This window comes from Equus quagga, unplaced genomic scaffold (assembly GCF_021613505.1).
Source record: "Equus quagga isolate Etosha38 unplaced genomic scaffold, UCLA_HA_Equagga_1.0 268.1_RagTag, whole genome shotgun sequence".
NCBI lineage: Eukaryota > Metazoa > Chordata > Mammalia > Perissodactyla > Equidae > Equus > Equus quagga.
The window spans coordinates 786,727-804,735 of NW_025799869.1; the positions used below are offsets into that span (position 1 = coordinate 786,727).

Here is an 18,009-nt window from a genome sequence, read left to right on the forward strand (position 1 = left end):
AAGGCTGTTATGTATGTACATACACATATACATATACATATATGTATTCATATTCATTTGACACCACAGTTGTCTACATATAAGTAATCTCAAAAGGGAGGAGATATCCAGCCTAGGCATATTCTTGTGATATGCTTTAGATACTAATATGACTGTAAACCAATTATATTTATCATATATAAGATATATATTATCTATAAAACTAGGGATTAAAATGGAAAAGACATAACATATATATAAAACAGTCATACTTGTAGTGGCATATTATGAGACAAGATTTTTACTATAGGTAGGAAATTTCTGTTACTGCAGCAACAGTATTTGCCTGATAAATGTATGACACTAGATGGAAATCAGAATATGGAGAGTCCGTTAGATCACTTCTTTCTATTAGTTCTGTTTTCTCTGAGCAATTATTATATTTACCTTCAAGCAACCTGGGATAAGGTCCATGTTGCAGGCTGTTGGAAGATCTCTGTTTTGATCCAGTTTGCTGACACCTACTTTGCTTGTGTACACAGCTGTGTTGTAAGAACAGATGAATCGTTGGTTTCTGGCTGTCCCCCTTCTCGTTTTCGCATGGCAGAGGTTGCCTAGACTGTAGAACACACATCTGTCGCCAGGCATGTGCTGCCTCTTTCTCCCTGTGTGCTAGGCAGCATCCTCCCGCCAGACGGGGGAGCTGTGGGGAAGTCGCGCAGACCTTGCGCCTCAGCTGCATCACTGACTCAGACGCTGTACATGTTGAAATGCTCTGTGGATTGTAGCAGAGTTTCTTTGGTTTTACAACAGAAATAAACATTGTAACCAAAAAGGAGCTCATGAAAAGCTGAAGGGGCAGGAAACGCCAGGCTTGGGCTGTCTGGTACTGTGGCTGCTGACCACATGTGCTGTTTAGATTTAAATTGATTAAAACAAACTAAAATTAAAACTTTAACCACACTAGTCGCGTTCCCAGTGCTCAGTAGCCACATGTGACTAGTGACCCCATGTTGGACAGCCCAGACACAGACCATTTCCACATCAAAAGTTCTGTCTGACAGTACAGTTTGAAACAGATTTGCTTGGAAGCCTTTGCTTGAGTTGATGGATGCAACCATTTCCTTCCTTCTTCCATGGCTCCCTTCATCATCCAAGTTGCAAGAGACAATTTGATTGGCCCGGCTGAAGTCCTTCACCTCCTGGGAGGCTATGCTTGGGTAGGAGAGGTTCTGCAGGAGGACCTATGAGGGCAATCGGCTGAGTTCAGTGCCTGCGCGCACTGCAGAGAGCAGCAGAGGAGCACACTGTGCTGGTGGCAGACACTGTGGCCCAAAATGGACAGATACGCATCATGGCGGTCTTTATAATACTCTTTAAAAAGTAAGAGTTTATGTTACATCTGGTATATAACAATATATTTTTCAAAAGTTAAAAGAGGGGCTGGCCTGGTGGTGCAGCGGTTAAGTTCACATGTTCCGCTTCGGCAGCCCTGGGTTCACAGTTCGGATCCCAGGTGCAGACCTATGCACTTGTCAAACCACGCTGTGGCAGGTGTCCCACATAAAAAGTAGAGGAAGATGGGCATGGATGTTAGCTCAGGGCCAGTCTTCCTCAGCAAAAAGAGGAGGATTGGTGGCAGATGTTAGCTCAGGGCTACCATCTTCCTCAAAAAAAAAAAAGTTAAAAAAAAGATATAACAGTGCTTCAAATATTTGTTGTAAAAAATACTTGTAAACATATTAAATATAATTCTCTTCTTCATGAATCTGTTTCTCTTAACAGTGAATGGATAATAGTTATAAAAACCTTCAATAATAAGTATTAACCAAAGCTGTATCACAAAGGTTTTCATGTGCTGCCAGCTAGCTTTCTTTGCTCTAGAAAACAATTTTGATGTCCATCCTTTCTTCTCTTGCCCCAAGTCTTAAAAGTTTTTAAGCTTTTTCTAAGTGCTCAAATACCTCAGTGTGAGCTTGGTGTATTTCAGGAGGTTCTGCTGAGGGTTAGCCAGTTACGTATTCTCCTCAGTTATTCCTGTCTTGTTTTCTTTAAGAGTGTGTGTGTGTTTTCTCTCATTGCTTTACAACATGCTAAAAAACCTCAGGGAATAGAAAAGTATTACAACACTTCCAACAGTGGTCACAAATTGGGGGATAAATATTTTTATTGTTTTTGTATGATTGTGACACGATCTTTTATGGGACTGGTAAACATGCCATGTTTGTTCACATAGTGTGTTCCTCTTTGACCTTGATGTTTCATTGTAAAAGCAAGAGGAAATCAGTTTCGTAAGCATCTAGCCCAGATCTATCAAGAAAGCTCCTGCCTGAAGCCCTCTGACTGACAGTTCCAAGTAATCAGTTGCAACAGGCATTATAATCCAAAGCTAACATTTTACTGCAATGTTCCTACACATTTTGAGGAAAGAGTAACCTTACATGGGGCTTTCTGTTTATGAGAGGGGATTTAGAAGTAATTCAAAAGTGATATTTACTTTTAGAAGTCAGAGATCACTTCTAATTATATCAACAGATGCCCTTAATGCGGTAACTACATAACTTTTGACTTGAAGTATTTGTTATAAGCATCCTCCTTTGTTAGAATGGCTTCTTTCTTCATGAACTCACAAGAGAAGGGAAAAGATAAAGGCTAAAAAAGAAATCCAAAAAACAAAAACGAAAACACTTGGCATTTTCTACCTTGTAAATATCACTGAAACATATTTGATAATGCAAAACTGTAAGTCACGTTCAGTTATTTACATATTACATTAAAATTGTGAAATGTCAAATAAAGCTTGCTTTCAGCTATTTAAATACCTGTAAATATAACAAAAGGAAAGCAGCATCTGTATTTGGTTTATTTCAGGCTCTCAGGTTAGGCCTTTGGGAGGAGAAGGGCGCAGTCCCGGATTGCTGCCCAGACCTCGCCTGGCCTTCAAGCTCTGCATGCCCACGAGGCAGCAGGGAGCACAGAGGAGCGGGCGGAGATTGCCTCATAATTTGAAAATTTTCATTTTTTTCTTCTCTGGCAAAAACATGCTTGTTGTGTTTAAGCCACTGCTGATGTGGAGGTTGCTACTTTAAAATAAGTTTGTTTAAGTGGTATAATCCCAGGAGAGTGTTATCTAGAGGAAAAAATTTCTTGATGCCTTCTCAAAATAATAGATTAGATGATGGAAAAATTTTGAACAAGAATGTGACATTACAAATATATTTTCATCCTGTCCAAATAATACATAAATGTGAAAACTTTTTGCTACATGATTAAAACAGTTTTATCACTTGCAGTGGTGACTGCTAATTGCCCACCCATTTTCATTTTCCCTTAGTAATAGAGTCCCAATTTTATTCCCCATGCTATGGCAAAATGCTCAGCAAGAAGACGACCTTCCCTGCCTCCCACAGCTACATGTGACCAAGCTCTAGCCAGTGAGGTGGAAGCAGAAGTTGTTGGCTAGAGCTTAATCAATGACTTTGAAAACTGAGCACCTTCTTGCCCTTCTTCTTTTCTTCCTTTCTGCTAACTGGTTTGGAAATGTGATGGCAAGGCTTCAGCAACCTTTTTGGACATAAGATAACCTGGAGGATAGAAGATTCCATCTGAGGATAGCAAAGGAGAAACAGAAGGAACTTGCATGGCCATTCGTGATCTTTATGTAGCCTTGAGAAAATTGGTTCCCAAATTTTGTGGTTGACTTCTAAGGTTTCAAGGAAGTGGTTAAATCAAAGTAATAAAATTGTAGGTCTTGTGAAAGAGGCTGGATTTAATAAAGTGGACAGTGAAAAGGTTAAGCATCTGGAAGCCCCGCATAGCAAAGTCCCTACTGCCAAAGAACTTGTTCCCTCTTCTCGTTTGTTAGCGCTCATCCTCGGTGATCATCATTTGTTTGAAGAAGAGAAGCCTTGAAACTCAACAGAAAATCATTAAAAGAACATGCAGAATGTGATATGAAACCATGGCTAAGTAAGTGTGGTCATAATATTAGCAGAAGTGTCAAATTTTTGAATTTAACAGCTTCATTGAAAGGAACCAGGGCTATGGGGAAGTAGTTGATTCAAGGTCTAGGGAGGGAATGTACGAGATGAGCTTGGAACATTTAGTGATACCAGGTAACAAGAAGTTTTCAAAGACTGTTCAGGTCGTGTCAGAAGGACTCTAGAGCCGATCTAAGTAAGTTCCCGCTGGCAAAGATGGGGTAGTTTGAGCATCAATAAAGAGAAAAACTGCAGTGGATTCTAATGCATCAAATATGTTAAAATCTGTAAGTTTATGGTGGTTCTCAAAGGTTAAAAACTTACGGTCACCACTGGAGAATGCTAGGGAACCATCTTGCTATTTTGAAAATTATTAAGGAAAAAAATCAACCATTTAAAAACTAAGTCACAAACTCATTTTTGTATTACTGATAGATCAGAAGCAAAAGAAACAAGGCAGACATCCATTTTGAGTGTTTTCATCCTGTTGTTTTGTCTGTGGCTACAGAGAAGGGTCCAGAGCCACCTGCCTCCAGAAGTTGAGTGCTAGGGAGAGAGTTAGATTTGGACGTGAACAAACCTCGGGTATTTGCAGTTCTGCTCACTCCCTTAGGAGCACACTGTCACCTTCGCTGACCTCCACCCTTCATCGAGGGCAGCAGTGACTCACCCCACCCCCCCGAACTTTTCATTTGACCAGTAAACAGTTTGAAAATTTATATAATTCTTTATTTGTTTATTTTCAGTACATTATATGTTTAATGCCACATAGAAGGAAAGGTAATTCGTACTTGATAGATTTGTTTTCTGCACAGAAACATATCCCCTAATGAATTTGTTGTGTTAAATAATTAGGTAATTGGTGTTTGAAATGCTAAATATTATTGCAAAAATCATGGTAGACTGTTACGTAGCAGTTTAAGAGGTTTTTCCCAGCTATTTTATTGATATTTGGGGAAACTTTTTGGAGCTTTTGGATAGGCTAAGAATGTATTATTGTTTTTCCCATTTAGAAGGATGGATTCCCAGTATTCCAATACTTGCTATTCAGCAGGTTGTAAAACACAAAATTTGTTCCAGGAATTGTGATAAGCACTGTATGTAGATTATCTCATGTTGTCTGCAGAACTGAATTTCAGCTCTGTATCTGCACCTTCAGGGGTCTTTGCCTCCTTCCCATCTTAGTCCACTGCCCCCATGGTTATACCCTAGACTTCATCCTCATCAATAATGGCCCCATTCCGAATCCAAATCTCCTGCATCTCACTGTGCAGCATCCAACCTGCCAGTACTTCTTGGGCCTCACTGAGTCATCAGATCCATGGACACTTTCCCTCTCAGCCCATCTCTCCTCTCCTCACCCAGCTTAGATTTTATGGTCCTTTGTGATAAGGACTTCCTTGCAAATGACCTCAACTCCCTTTGCACCAACCTTATAGGGGAAGTGGAAGGATTAAATGAGTTAATACACAGGAAGTGCTTAGGACATTTACATAGTATTACATTATTATACATAATAATATACATAATAATACATTATGTAGTATTATTACATAGTGTCTGCCCAATAAGTTTCACTGTTGCTAATTACTTAGCTCCCCATCTCTTCTTGTACTTGTCTGGCAAAGTTCCAGCTTATCTGCCTACTCTGGGCCTGCCCTCAAATGACTAGAGTTGCTGGAAAAACATAGATAGCCATGCTAACTCATCTCATGACCAGGTATCTCAAATGTGTAATTAACTTTGCCCAGCAGTTCTACCGTACTGCCTCAGTATGTTTGCTTCCATTCTTCAAAATGGGTGTTCAGATCGCTTTCCTCAATCCATTTACGTTTATAGACATTTTTGGTACAAATAATAGGAAATCCTATTTAGGTAGGTTGAACAGTAAGAAAATACCCTGCAATGTCATAAGAAGTCACAAAGTAAGGCAGTATCAGGGTTGGTAAGTTCAGGAGCTTAGTGACATCTTTCTGCTATGTCATCTTTAAAGTTTCTTCTCTTGCTGGCTTCCATCATGCTCCCAAGGTGGCTGCCATTGCTCCAAGTGTCACATTAGACATGACAGCATCCTGGGAGAAGACCTCTTTATTCCTGGGTGTCTGTCTTTATTTCAGTGAGGAAAATCTTTCCTGGAAGGCTCCTGCAGACTTCTCGTCATTGGAAGAAGGCCAAAGTGAATGGTGGTGGGGTAGATGTCCAGAAGTGATTGGCTCCAGCTGAGCTCACCTTCCTCCTGCATTTCTGCTACCTTACTCACTCCACTGGGCACTTCTCAGGGTCTTGCTGACTCCCTCTCTGCTCCTTTCTGTCTTAACAGTCTCCCTAGGTGATGTCCTCCAGGCCCCTGGCTTTGAATGTCATCTCTGTGATAGTGATCATTAATAAACATTAGATTGCATATCCAGTCACATACTTGATTGCTCCACTTTTATACATAAAAGACATCTCATAGCTACATGGCCAGAGTGCACCTCTGCCACCTCCCGTCTTCCCAGTGTCAGGAGACAGTCCCTCATAGCTACATGGCCAGAGCGCATCTCTGCCACCCCTTGTCTTCCCAGCGTCCACCTTCTACTCCCACACTCTAGCCAGACATCTAGGTATTAGACTGATTTTCCTTTCTCCCTGCATAAAAGTTTTGGACCACACTTACCCTGTATCTGTCCCCCTATTCCTCCCCACTCTGCCCTAGTTCAGTCTAAGCCCCTATCATGTCGCACTTGGAGGACAGCAGGAGCCTCTTACTGGGCACCCTGTTTTGATCTTGCCCCTATATTCTGTTCTCTGGCAAGCTTACAAAGAGCTTTTTCTGTGAGTGTGTGAGGAAGATTAGCCCTGAGCTAATATCCACTGCCAGTCTTCCTCTTTTTGCTGAGGAAGACTTGCTGAGCTAACATCTGTGCCCATCTTCCTCTATTTTCTATGTGGGACGCCCGCCACAGCGTGGCCTGATAGGCAACGTGTAGGTCTCCCCCCAGGATCTGAATCCATGAACCCCAGGCTGCCGAAGTGGAGCACGCAAACTTAACTACTCTGCCATCAGGCTGGCCCCCAAGAGCTTTTAAAACACAAATTGAATTATGTCACTTTCCACTTAAAACCCTCCAGTGGTCTTTGCATCACAGGTAGAGTGAGATGTAAACCTCCACTGCGTCTGTGTGATCTGAACCCTGCCTGTCCAACCTTACTTCTGCTCCTTCACGTCCTTTTCCCCAGAGCTACAGTGGCCTCCTTTGTCTTCTTGGACGTGCTGAGCTCAGCTGCCCCCAGGGCCTTCGCATGGCTGATCTCTTCACTGGGTGTTGTTCTTCCTCATTTTTACGTGGCTGCCTTGTTAGCATTCAGACGTGGGCCTCACCTTCATCCAGCAGGCCCTCCCCCACCACACAGTCTACCCTAGCCATCTAGTGTTATCTCAGAACCTTTTCCCTACCTTAAGTTCTCTCCATAACGCTCATCACAACCTCACTTCTCTCTGTCCGTCTTCTTGTTTATTGCCCTTTTTCTTCCCTCTCTGCCTCTAAAGTGTAAGCTTGGCAAGATTAGGGATGGTCTTTCTGGTTCACCACTGTTTGTTCAGCACCTAGGACAGTGCCTGGCACAGGCATTCATGTGCCACGTAGCAACGTTTCGGTGAACGTGGGACTGCATGCGCAACGGTGGCCCCATAAGGTTAGTACCATATGTACTAATCTTAGTACATACCAACTAGGTGTGTAGTAGGCTATACCATCTAGGTTTGTTTAAGTACATTCTGATGGTCACAAACAACGAAATTGCCGAACAACACATCTCTCAGATAGTACCACAATCACTAATTGACACATGACTGTATTAGGTCACTCAACCAATAAATTAGTAATTGAACAAATGAATTTTACCTGCAAAAAGTAAAACAGATAGCTCCCATTCAGCTTCATCTATTTTTGAGAGAGAAAAATAAAATTACTAGTTATGTTATTGTATCATTTATAATGTTGGAAGTCATGGAATAGAAATTGAATCTAGCTACCCTAAATGAGAAGGAAATTTATTGTAAGGTTCCCAGAATCAATAGGTAGTTAGAGAACAAGGCTTAGAGCACAAACTGGAGTCCTGGAGCCAGAGAGTCCGCACTGTGGCAGGAGTCACAACACAAGAATCATCAGGTCTGCACATCACTGCCCTGCATTGCCTGTAAGCTCCGAAAGTCTCCTTGTTACAAGGTCACCCATTCAAGACTCCCAGTCCTGAGAAGTAACAGCCAATGGACCAGCTAACTTGGATGCCTGCCCAGCTGTGCCAGGGCAGAGAGAAGGAGGTCTGGCTCCCTCAGCCTCCGCTGGAGGGATTCTCTCCTGTCCCAGTCTGCACACAAGTTGGGGCTTCTCCCAAAGCAAGACCAGGATTTTGAATGGGATGGTTTTTAAGGGGGATATTGGGCAATCAAAACATGACAGACTTTGAAAGCGTTTAGGAACTTGTTTTGGAATTTCTCTCTGAACCTGTTGGAGCCCTACCACAAACAGTATGAACACCTCCCTCCCTCCTTCATACTCGTGGCTTATAATGACCATAGCTTGTCCTCAAACCCAAATCTTCCCTAGAGAATGACGATCCCACACAACTGTTTTCAGAGGATTCTCTTGGATGTTCAGTGGCTTCCTGTTACCCTCAGAGTAAACCCTAGGTCCTTCTGGGCCCAGGGGACCCACAGGATCTGTCCCTACTCCTCTTGGGCTGCACTTGCTGCCACTTGCACTACCCTACTCTGTGCTCCAGCCACTCTGGCCTCCTTGTGCTCCTCTGAGAGTCACACTCGGTCCCCACAAGAGCTGTGCACTGTGCGCACCTCACTTCCTCTGGTTCTGGCTCCAGTGTCACCTCCTCAGAGCCTGGCTGCCCTATCTAAACTGTGTGCACCCCACACCCCGACAAACTACTCTCCTGCTGTCTCATGGTATTATTTGTTGCTTATTGTGGGCTACCCTCAGGGAGTGTGAGCTCCAGGGGGCAGGGCCTTTGTTTGGATCACAGCGGTAGCCCCATGCCTAGAACTGGAAGCTGCAATAAGTACTTGAATGAATGGACAAATGTGTTGTCATCTTGGAAATTAGTTCCAAAAGAGGACTTCCAGAATGGTCCTGAATAACAAGTACACAGCATTTGAGGTGACTGTTCTGAAGTGGTGAATACTCATTTAGTTACATAAATTCTGTTGCTTTGTTAGAAAAGAATCGTCTCCCACCTTATGTTTTGTAGCAGTGGGTCAGCAGATCCCACTGTCTCTTGGGCTGAACGTTGGAGCCTGTTAGAAGTGCAGAACCTTAGGTCCCACCTCAGATCGCTGAACCAGAATCTCCTTGTTGGCAGAGCCAAGGCAAAAAGCCTTAGGAAACAGCTAGCATTTTCTGAGCATTCTCACATTAGAAAGGGAAGGGTCAGTGGCCAGGATGCTTCCTTTTCTTCATTGTAATGTGGCTTTGGGACTCAGTTTCCGCTTGTCACTCTGATAAACCCTCATGCAGTTTCCTAGGACACCACAGCCTGCCTTTTTCTCTCAGGTGAAGTGACTCAGGAATAGTTGTTTTTTTGTGGAAGCCAAATGTGCTCTAAATTTACTGCCCCTAGGAATGGTTGAGGTACGTGTTTTCTGGCAGGAGTCTGTGAGCGGTCATGGCAGTTCTCAGCTCACATTCGCGTTTCTCCTTGTCTTCCATGGTGCCTTGGGGTCCCTGCAGGAGTGACCCATGAGTGTCCTGCTTGCTGACACCTGATCCCTTAGTGCTACCGCTGCAGCCAAGGAGAGCCGAGGCTTCGTGAAGCCTGGAGAGCTTCCTGGGAACATGGGCAGGAAGTGCTGTGGGACACTTTTATGTAATGGCTGGCTCTTTGCCTCCTTGTCCTGTGGTCTTCAAAAGTGGAGTAGCACTTTTATTCCTGTTACAGTATCATATTAGCCATATATTGCAAGACATTTTGGAAATACAGCAAGAGAAAATGAAAAAAAATGAGCATTACATATCAGTTGACCCCACAGAGACAACTTAAGTTTCTGGGCACATTTGATATATGTATATGGATGCTTACATTGTGTACCTACTTATATTGACCACACACACCCGTTTTATTTTATAAAATAATCTCAAGCCGTGAATTCATTTCGTAAGTTACTCTTTAATTTCTTACCACGTGGTAGATAAGAATCAGGCGGATGTTGGTTTGAATCATGTTGCTGCAGCCTAACTCTGTGACTTGGGCAAGTTATTAAAACTCTCTGAGCCTCAGAGCGGGGCTCTGTGTTAGAAGTGATTGGGATGGACAGTGGCGTGAGTTGAATAGATAGATGCTTGTCGAGCGCCATGATCCTGAGTGCGTTAGGGCTGCTGTCAGTGGAACAATTTTAATTCCAGTGGGGACAACTCTGTTTTTAATTCCACTGTTTAATTTCATCAGTCCCCAAGACTATTTAGATGTGGCACTTCATTGATCCTGAACTCAGATCTCTACAGGCACTGAGCCCATTGTATGATCTAGAGAAGTAAGCCTAGCGTGAGAAAATCAACTGACAGAAATATGACACACTGTCTTCGTTTTCACCTCACTCTAGGTTAATACTGGAATTTAATATTCAGAATGAATAAAATGTGAATTGAGATAATTCTCTCTAGTACTTCCCTTTGCATTTGGAGCCTGAGCTGGGACGCCTGTCCTCCACAGCAGGTCTCAGCGGCATGTCTTCTCTCTCAGGTTGTGAGATGTGCCGCACTGAGCCTTGGCGCCCCTGATGAGCAGCAGTGTTAAGTTTTGTTTAATTTCATAATAGAGGATAGCTGAGCATAAACAGAAGTACTTCCAACTGGAACAGAATGTCGGCATAAGAAGATTTTCTATTTAGGGTAACTATTCCTGAGATATTTATAGAAATCTGAGGTTCCATGTCAGTCGTGTTTAGTTTTTTGTATCATACTCTGCTACAGTTCGGTAACTTCCATTTGTCCAACCCTTTGCTCCCACTATCAGTTATTAACTGAGAAAGGCAAACTGAACAGGTCGTATCATTTCTGTAAAGTTCTAAGTCACAAATTGTCTATGCCTGGGGCAGTTCCTTCAGTTCTACAAATGTAAAAATGTAGTTCAGACCATCAGTCTTTGATTCTGCACACTGATTGCAGCATAGGGACGTGGGCCAGAGAATTTCTTACCAAACAGGTTTCATGAAGATAAAATTTCAGTAGAAATGAGTGAATTAAATCACATATTTGTGTAACCATTTAAGAATTCCACTTCAACAAATAGTGTTGGAAAAACTAGATTTCCACATGCAAAAAATGAAGTTGGACTCTTACTTTATACTATGTAGAAAAATTACCTTGGAATGGATCAAAGACCTTACTGTAAGAGTTGAAACTACAAAAGTCTTAGAAGAAAATAGTGGAAAAACTTCCTGACGTTGGATTTGGCAGTTATTTCTTGCATATGATGCCAAAAGCACAGGCAACAAAAGAAAACATAGGTAAATTGGATTTCATCAAAATTGAAAACTTTTGTGCATCAAAGGACACTATCAAACAGAGTGAAAAGGCAACCCATGGAATGGGAGAAAATATTTTGCAAATCATATATCTGATAAGGGATTAATATCCAGAATATATAAAGACATTCAACAACAACAAAAAACCCAATTAAAAAATGGGCAAAGGACTTAAGTAGATTTTTCTCCAAAGAAGATATAGCCAATATCTTGCCAATAAGCACATGAAAAGATTCCCAGTATCACTAGTTGTTAGGGAAATGCAAATCAAAAACTGCAATGAGATACTACTTCATACTCATTAGGATGGCTAACATCTAAAAAAACCAAAAACAAACAGAATATTCCAAGTGTCAGTGAGGATGGAGAGAAGTAGGAGCCCTTGTGCCCTGTTGGTAGGAATGTAAAACAGTGCAGCTGCTGTGGATGACAGTGTGGCTGTTCCTCAGAAGAATTAAACATAAATTTACTATATGATCCAGCAATACCCCTTCTGGGTGTCTACCCAAAAGAATTGAAAGTTGGCTCTCAAAGAGATATTTGTATACACATATTCATAACAGCATTATTCCTAATAGCCAAAAAGGTGGAAGCAATCCAAGTCTCCACCAATGGATGAAGGAATAAACAAAACATATGTTCATACAATGGAGTATTGTTCAGCCTTAGAAAGGAATGGAATTCTGACATATGCTACAACAGGGATGAACCTTCAAGAGATTATGCTAAGTGAAATAAGCCAGTCACAAAGGGACAAATACTGTATGATTTCGCTTATATGAGGTTCCTAGAGTAGAAGACTTGTGCTGTCAACCAAAAAGGCCAAGTCTTGGAAGCAGTGTTAGTTGGTGAGCCAAGGTGAGGCCTTTACCTGGGATCCTATGATGTGTTGTTTACAACAGAACAGAAAGCTCTCTTTGACACCATGCGTCTCACCCACACGTCACGTCCTCCCGCAGACTGCTCTTATGCGTCCAGTTCATCAGGCAGAGCTGTGAGCTGTATGCCGTCCAGCTCAAGGGACTGGATCTGTTTCCTGGTGGTAGTTTCATGACTGTTCCTTTGTTAAATGTTTACAAAATCTTTATTCCTGGAGAATGATACTATAAATGAGATGATGTAATGAATGGACTTAAGCTTTACGGGCTTGCAAAATATTGAGTTTCAGTCGAATAAAAAGTGTGTCATTAACAATGACCGTTGAGGGTCACATTTGTTAGTTTTGACCAATCTACATCAAACTTTTCACAGAACACAAAAAAGAATCATTTCCTAATGTTGTGCTTACCATGAATACTATATCCATAAGTTCTTCAGTCTCATGAAAATTCTCATCAGCTCCATGAGTAAATATAGCTATCTGGGTTGTGTTATTTATATCTCTCTCCTAATCAGCTGCCGTTGGAAACACCATAAATGACTTGTCTTTTCCATGCAGCTTGCCCTGTGACTTCTCAAACCTGTCTTTATTACACTGAGCAATATCATTATTTACAGTTAGAGTTAAATTGGTCAGTGCTCCATTTTTTCAGACATTTTCTGCCATATTGAGTAAAACACTTAAAACTCACCATCTCTAACTGCTTAGGCAGTGTAAAAAATTAATATATAACTACATTTTACAGAAGCAACTCATTTGTGTTCAAAAACAGTCCCTATTGAAAATGTCAGTTGTTTTCCAATTCATTGAGGTTTGTTTTTGTTTCCTTTTTTGGTCATCCAAATTTCTAAATACAGGTAGGTTCTGCTTCCTAATATGGTTGCTTAATAAGAGCATAGTAAGGTGCGTTCTTCCAGTGCAGGCATGGCTTTGTTTGTTAAACATGGCGGAATATGCTTAATTACTGAAGGGAAATATGCTTTCTTGAAACTTGTGGTCTTTGTTTTTCTTTGTCCCACTTTTGACTGAGATGTGAATAAGAAAAGATTTTGCTTTCCTTTTCGAGTTGTTTAAAGGAAGCAGCACTTCCCAGTCTGAAGTACGGGAGTGATAGAGTGGTGGCAGCTGTGGCAGCCTGGCGTGCGCTGCAGCCAGAAGGTGCAGCTGCAGGTGACTTCCAGGCAGAAATCAGTCTGTGTATGAAATCACCCACCCACCACCATTTTTAAATGTTGGTAACTAACACAGAAAAAAACACTTTCACCTTGGTGGGCTGAACGAAACCCAGTTTGCTTGAGCTCCTCTGAAACTGGGCAACCAGCCGCTCCTCTGCCCCCTGGCCACCAGTGCCCTGGGCAGCCCCGCAGCCACTTGAAGGATACGATTTAGATGAATCCTAATGTTGTAGCTGTTGTCCTGTTCTTATTGGTGGAAATTGAGGCTACCAATAAGGATGTTACCTGCTTCTGTCCAGCTTTCTGTTTCACGAGATCCTGGCCTCATCCCTAGAAGATCCTGGAGTGAGTAGACAGACGGGTCCCATGGAGCAGTGCACAGGGGACAGTTAGTACTTGCAGGAAAAAATAAACACCACCAGGACAAAGCCTGTTTTCATGAGTTTTTAATCTGTTTTATTTTTATTAAATTAAAATTAGTGTACAATTCATTTACCATACATGATTATTTAAAAGCACATGAGTTGAATTTCTCAGAATTCGATAAGTCTTATCTGAACTGAAAGAAAAATGCCAAGGTTGATGGACCGGTCATTCCTCAGGTGGATGGGCTAAGGGACAGCTTTACTTGCCCATCGCTGGCCATCTTGTGGTTCCTGATGTGGTAATGATTGTGGACTCGATTCAGAAAACACACCAGCTGTGACGCTAGTGATAGTCAAGTGTCAGAATCACTTAATAATGATAGAAGATTCTCAAGTGCTTTTGGGGTGTTATCAATTTTATAAACTAAGAAATTAGATTCTGTTTTGAAGTAGTTTTCTAGTTAATAATTTTGACATATAAACTTATGGCCCTGGTTTATTTTTATAAATGGAGAAATGAGACATTGAAATGTTAAAACTAAAGGGTATGAAATCATTGCCTGCTCTTTCTCTCCCATCCACTGCAGGGGGCACGCAGCGGCTGCCACGCGCCATTGGAATGTCCCTGGCCAAAGAGCTCATCTTCTCTGCGCGTGTGCTCGATGGCCAAGAAGCCAAAGCAGTGGGCTTGGTCAGCCACGTCCTAGAGCAGAACCAGGAGGGGGATGCTGCCTACAGAAAAGCTTTGGACCTGGCAAGAGAGTTTTTACCTCAGGTATGTCTGATTACGTTTCCTTTTTTCCTCCTTTTAGATCACTTTAGAGCAAATCGACAGAAACAACAATCATCTCTAGTACCTCTGATGTCCTTGGCTTGCTTCCCAAGTAGAGAAGTCCGTGGTAGCAGTGAAACTAGAAATAGTGTGCTTGTTTACATTAAGAGCCTTCAGAATTGAAGTTAGGATTTAAAGATAATCCGAGGCCCATGCTTCAGCCGTGCTTTGGTGATTGTCACATGCACATTGGTCACATGGGGCAGAACTTCTAGCAACCTCACTTGTTCATCAGCTGACCCTTCCGACCTGAGCCATGCACGTGGAAAGAAACAGCGATGGATGGGCTGTCACACTGGCTCACCCCGAGGTGAAACACATCGAGGCACAAATATGCAAGGAGACCGCAGTCAAGTATGCCTGGCCATAGCTTGCTTTAGATGACCTGCTCGAACAGTGGCAATTGTTTGTCTCATTGTCTCTCTTCATGGTGACATAGGCATTGTTTTACCTGCTTTGTGTATAGTGTACTTCCTCACAATTACCCTTGCAAATCTGGAACTCACTGCACATTTACTCAGCGAAGGCAGTCCTTATGAGTAATATTCGTAGCAGTGCACCAAGGGTCCTGTTTTCAGAGTTTCCTCGCTCTCTCATTCTTCCAGGTTTATTGTTCAAGTATTCCTTCTTTCTGAAATCACAGATTAAAGGATTTTGCAGTGTAAACAATTAATTGTTTGTCTTTATTTCTAATGGAGTTTTGAACTGCACGACCCCCAACCCCTTCTGGAGTCAAATAATTTCCTCTCCCATTCTGTCATTTAACTCAAACAGGATCCCTCACCTGTTTTGGGGCTATGGATGCTTCTGGGAACCTCCTGAACTCTCTCTCCAGAAAAATGCATACACTCCCACATTTGTTCAGAGTTTTGCATCCAGTCTCAGAAGGTGTCCTTGGAGTTCTTTGTTGTCAGTCAAAGGCCCAGGTCTGCTGTGATGCGCCTGTCCCGAGATCTGTCAGACGGGGCCTCACGATTGAGTTGGTTTCTGAAACCACACTGCCTGTTGTTGATACCAGTCCTTCTCGACTAACGGGTAAGCTGTAAGCTCTTTCAGGGCAGGGCCCTAGATAATTTATTCCCCATATAAGATAAGAGAGCCTTACCCTCTGAATTGATGGAGAGGGAGCAAATAGAAAAGATTTTTACTGCTTAAAGCAGTAAAAAGTAAAGCTTTCTAGATATTTATTTTTACTATTTCTATTTATTTTTTCTGTAAGAAGTAAAAGGGGGGAAAAGCTCTCACTGTAACTTTAGTATTAGTATTTCTCCCAAATAACAGAAATGTCCATCTAAAGAGAGAGGAGAGGTACACGTATCAGGAGAAGTGACAGTTTAACTAAGTAGCGGTTTAATGACTTCCTTTGGCTTAAACTTTATGACCAATGCTTGTCTCAGTTGAAATACAGGGCGTTTTTAAGAAAGGTTATGGCATACTTCCAGCCCTGGCACTCCCGGCGTCGCTTGGTCTTTGGACGTGACAGTTCAGCTCCCTGCTCCAGAGCTCCACCCAGTTGGCTCATTAGCCCCTTGGCGTCTCTGTGGTTCAGAGTCCATATCTCATTCCTGGGAACTAAGTGCTTTCTCCCATGACTGTCTGTGGTTAATGCCATCACTGCCCACAACTCGCCCTGCCTCAGAGCCTCTCCCTCCGCACCTCCACTCCCACAGCCAGCTGCACTCCAGCACGTGGTAAACCGAGCCGGCCTTCCGTCAGGAGGACATGCCTCTGAGAACATTAATTGCTAAAATTAATTTTTCCCCAGGTCAGGGGAGATGTTGAATGACTTCAGAATATGTGTAACTGTAAAACTATATGCAAAGCTACAAAACGACATGTGAGGTGGAAAAATTTTTGTTTTTGTAGTCTCTGTCACTGAATGATTAGTCTTCCAAATAATTAGAAAGCATCTATAAAATTAGTATTTCTAGATGATTTCTGTATTCTATGTTAACTTCCATTTTTCTTTCTGAGAAAAAAGATTTGTATAGAAGAAGAGGCATTATTTTATATTTTCAAAGAGAAGATAATTAAATAAGCATATGTAATACCATTTTCATTTTCCTGTTTCCCACAGTTTATTAAACCTTGCTACCCAGAGTGTGGCCTGTGGACTAGCTGCGTGGGCATCCCCTGGGAACATGGGAGACCTGCAGAGGCCCAGGCCCTCCCCAGACCCCTGAATCCATATCTACATGTTCACAAGGGGCATATCGGAGTCTGATAAGCACCTTGTCTGGGTCAGCTGGTGATAAAAGTGGATGGAAAAGATTCTCGTTGAGAGGAACACTCTGTTTAAAAACAAATGAATTGATCATTAAAAAAATGGTGCTAATGTGTGTACTACACGTGCAGATCACACGTGGAGGATCTAAGGTGCTTGTCTAAGCCTCGGAAAGCTGGCCTCTGGAAAAGGTGTTTAAGCATGTGACTTAGAGAATTTAGGTAGGTTAAAGCCGATAATTGAGATGCCTAGATAGAAAACAATGGCATCTTTCAGGCCGTCATGCATTTTATCCATTCGCTTATTAGAGTCCTTTGATGTGCCTGTTATTTAGAGTCTCCTTTGCATTTTAATTCAGAAAACACTTAAAAATATGCCATTGAAGTCTAATTCATCACCCATAAACAATTTTTAGGAATGTAAAATATGACCAGATAACTAAATTGCATCTGGAGGATTGTGGTTTTCTAAGACAAGAGCATTGTTTTCCTTCTCACAAAGGACTCCCAGTTCTTTCCTCTGTGACCCTCACACATTCTGAAGGACTAATTTGCACTTTACACTTTGGTGTGATCTGGGGGCACTGCCTGGAGGACACATGTTTACTATTGCTGCCTGCGGAGGAAAGATGCAGAGCCACTGTCTGAAACAGAGGCGCTCTGAAGCCCAGTGAAGCGACAGCGTCAGCCTCATCTCTAGCCCAGGTTTCTCTTGTGCTGCTGATGGGTGTGCTATTGTGCCAGAAACTTGATCTCCTCTGCTTTTCCCTCCTGAGCTTCTAGGGAGATTGCTGAAGAAGGATAACTCTCCCACTGGGCGCTCAGCACCTGCTAAGCTTTAAAGATTTGGGACCTGCCGTGCCGCAGCGTGCTGTGGGATCTCTGTAACCCGCCGATGCAGTGGAGTCGTTAGTCCTTGCAAAGCTCTTCAAGGAAATTTCACATCAACTCTCTTACAGCCATTGTTGCTTCAATGCCGTGCATCTAGCCATGGGAAGTTCTGAACTTACTGAGATATACAGTGTAATTTACATAAATAATTAAAACCTGTTTCTTTAA

The 18,009-nt window shown here is 42.3% G+C and overlaps 1 protein-coding gene across 6 annotated transcripts in view; it reads left to right on the forward strand.

Annotated features, from left to right (window-relative positions):
- The window catches only part of LOC124233862 (methylglutaconyl-CoA hydratase, mitochondrial), a 150,680-nt gene that overhangs the window by 126,732 nt on the left and 5,939 nt on the right, over positions 1–18,009 (forward strand). For 5 of the 6 annotated variants that reach the window (XM_046651122.1, XM_046651121.1, XM_046651120.1 and 2 more), the window contains one exon: positions 14,483–14,670. In XM_046651122.1, the coding sequence (XP_046507078.1) occupies positions 14,483–14,670 (188 nt within the window). Of the gene's footprint in view, positions 1–14,482; positions 14,671–14,962; positions 18,004–18,009 lie in introns of those variants that run through there. The other variant, XM_046651124.1, reaches the window with a different exon arrangement.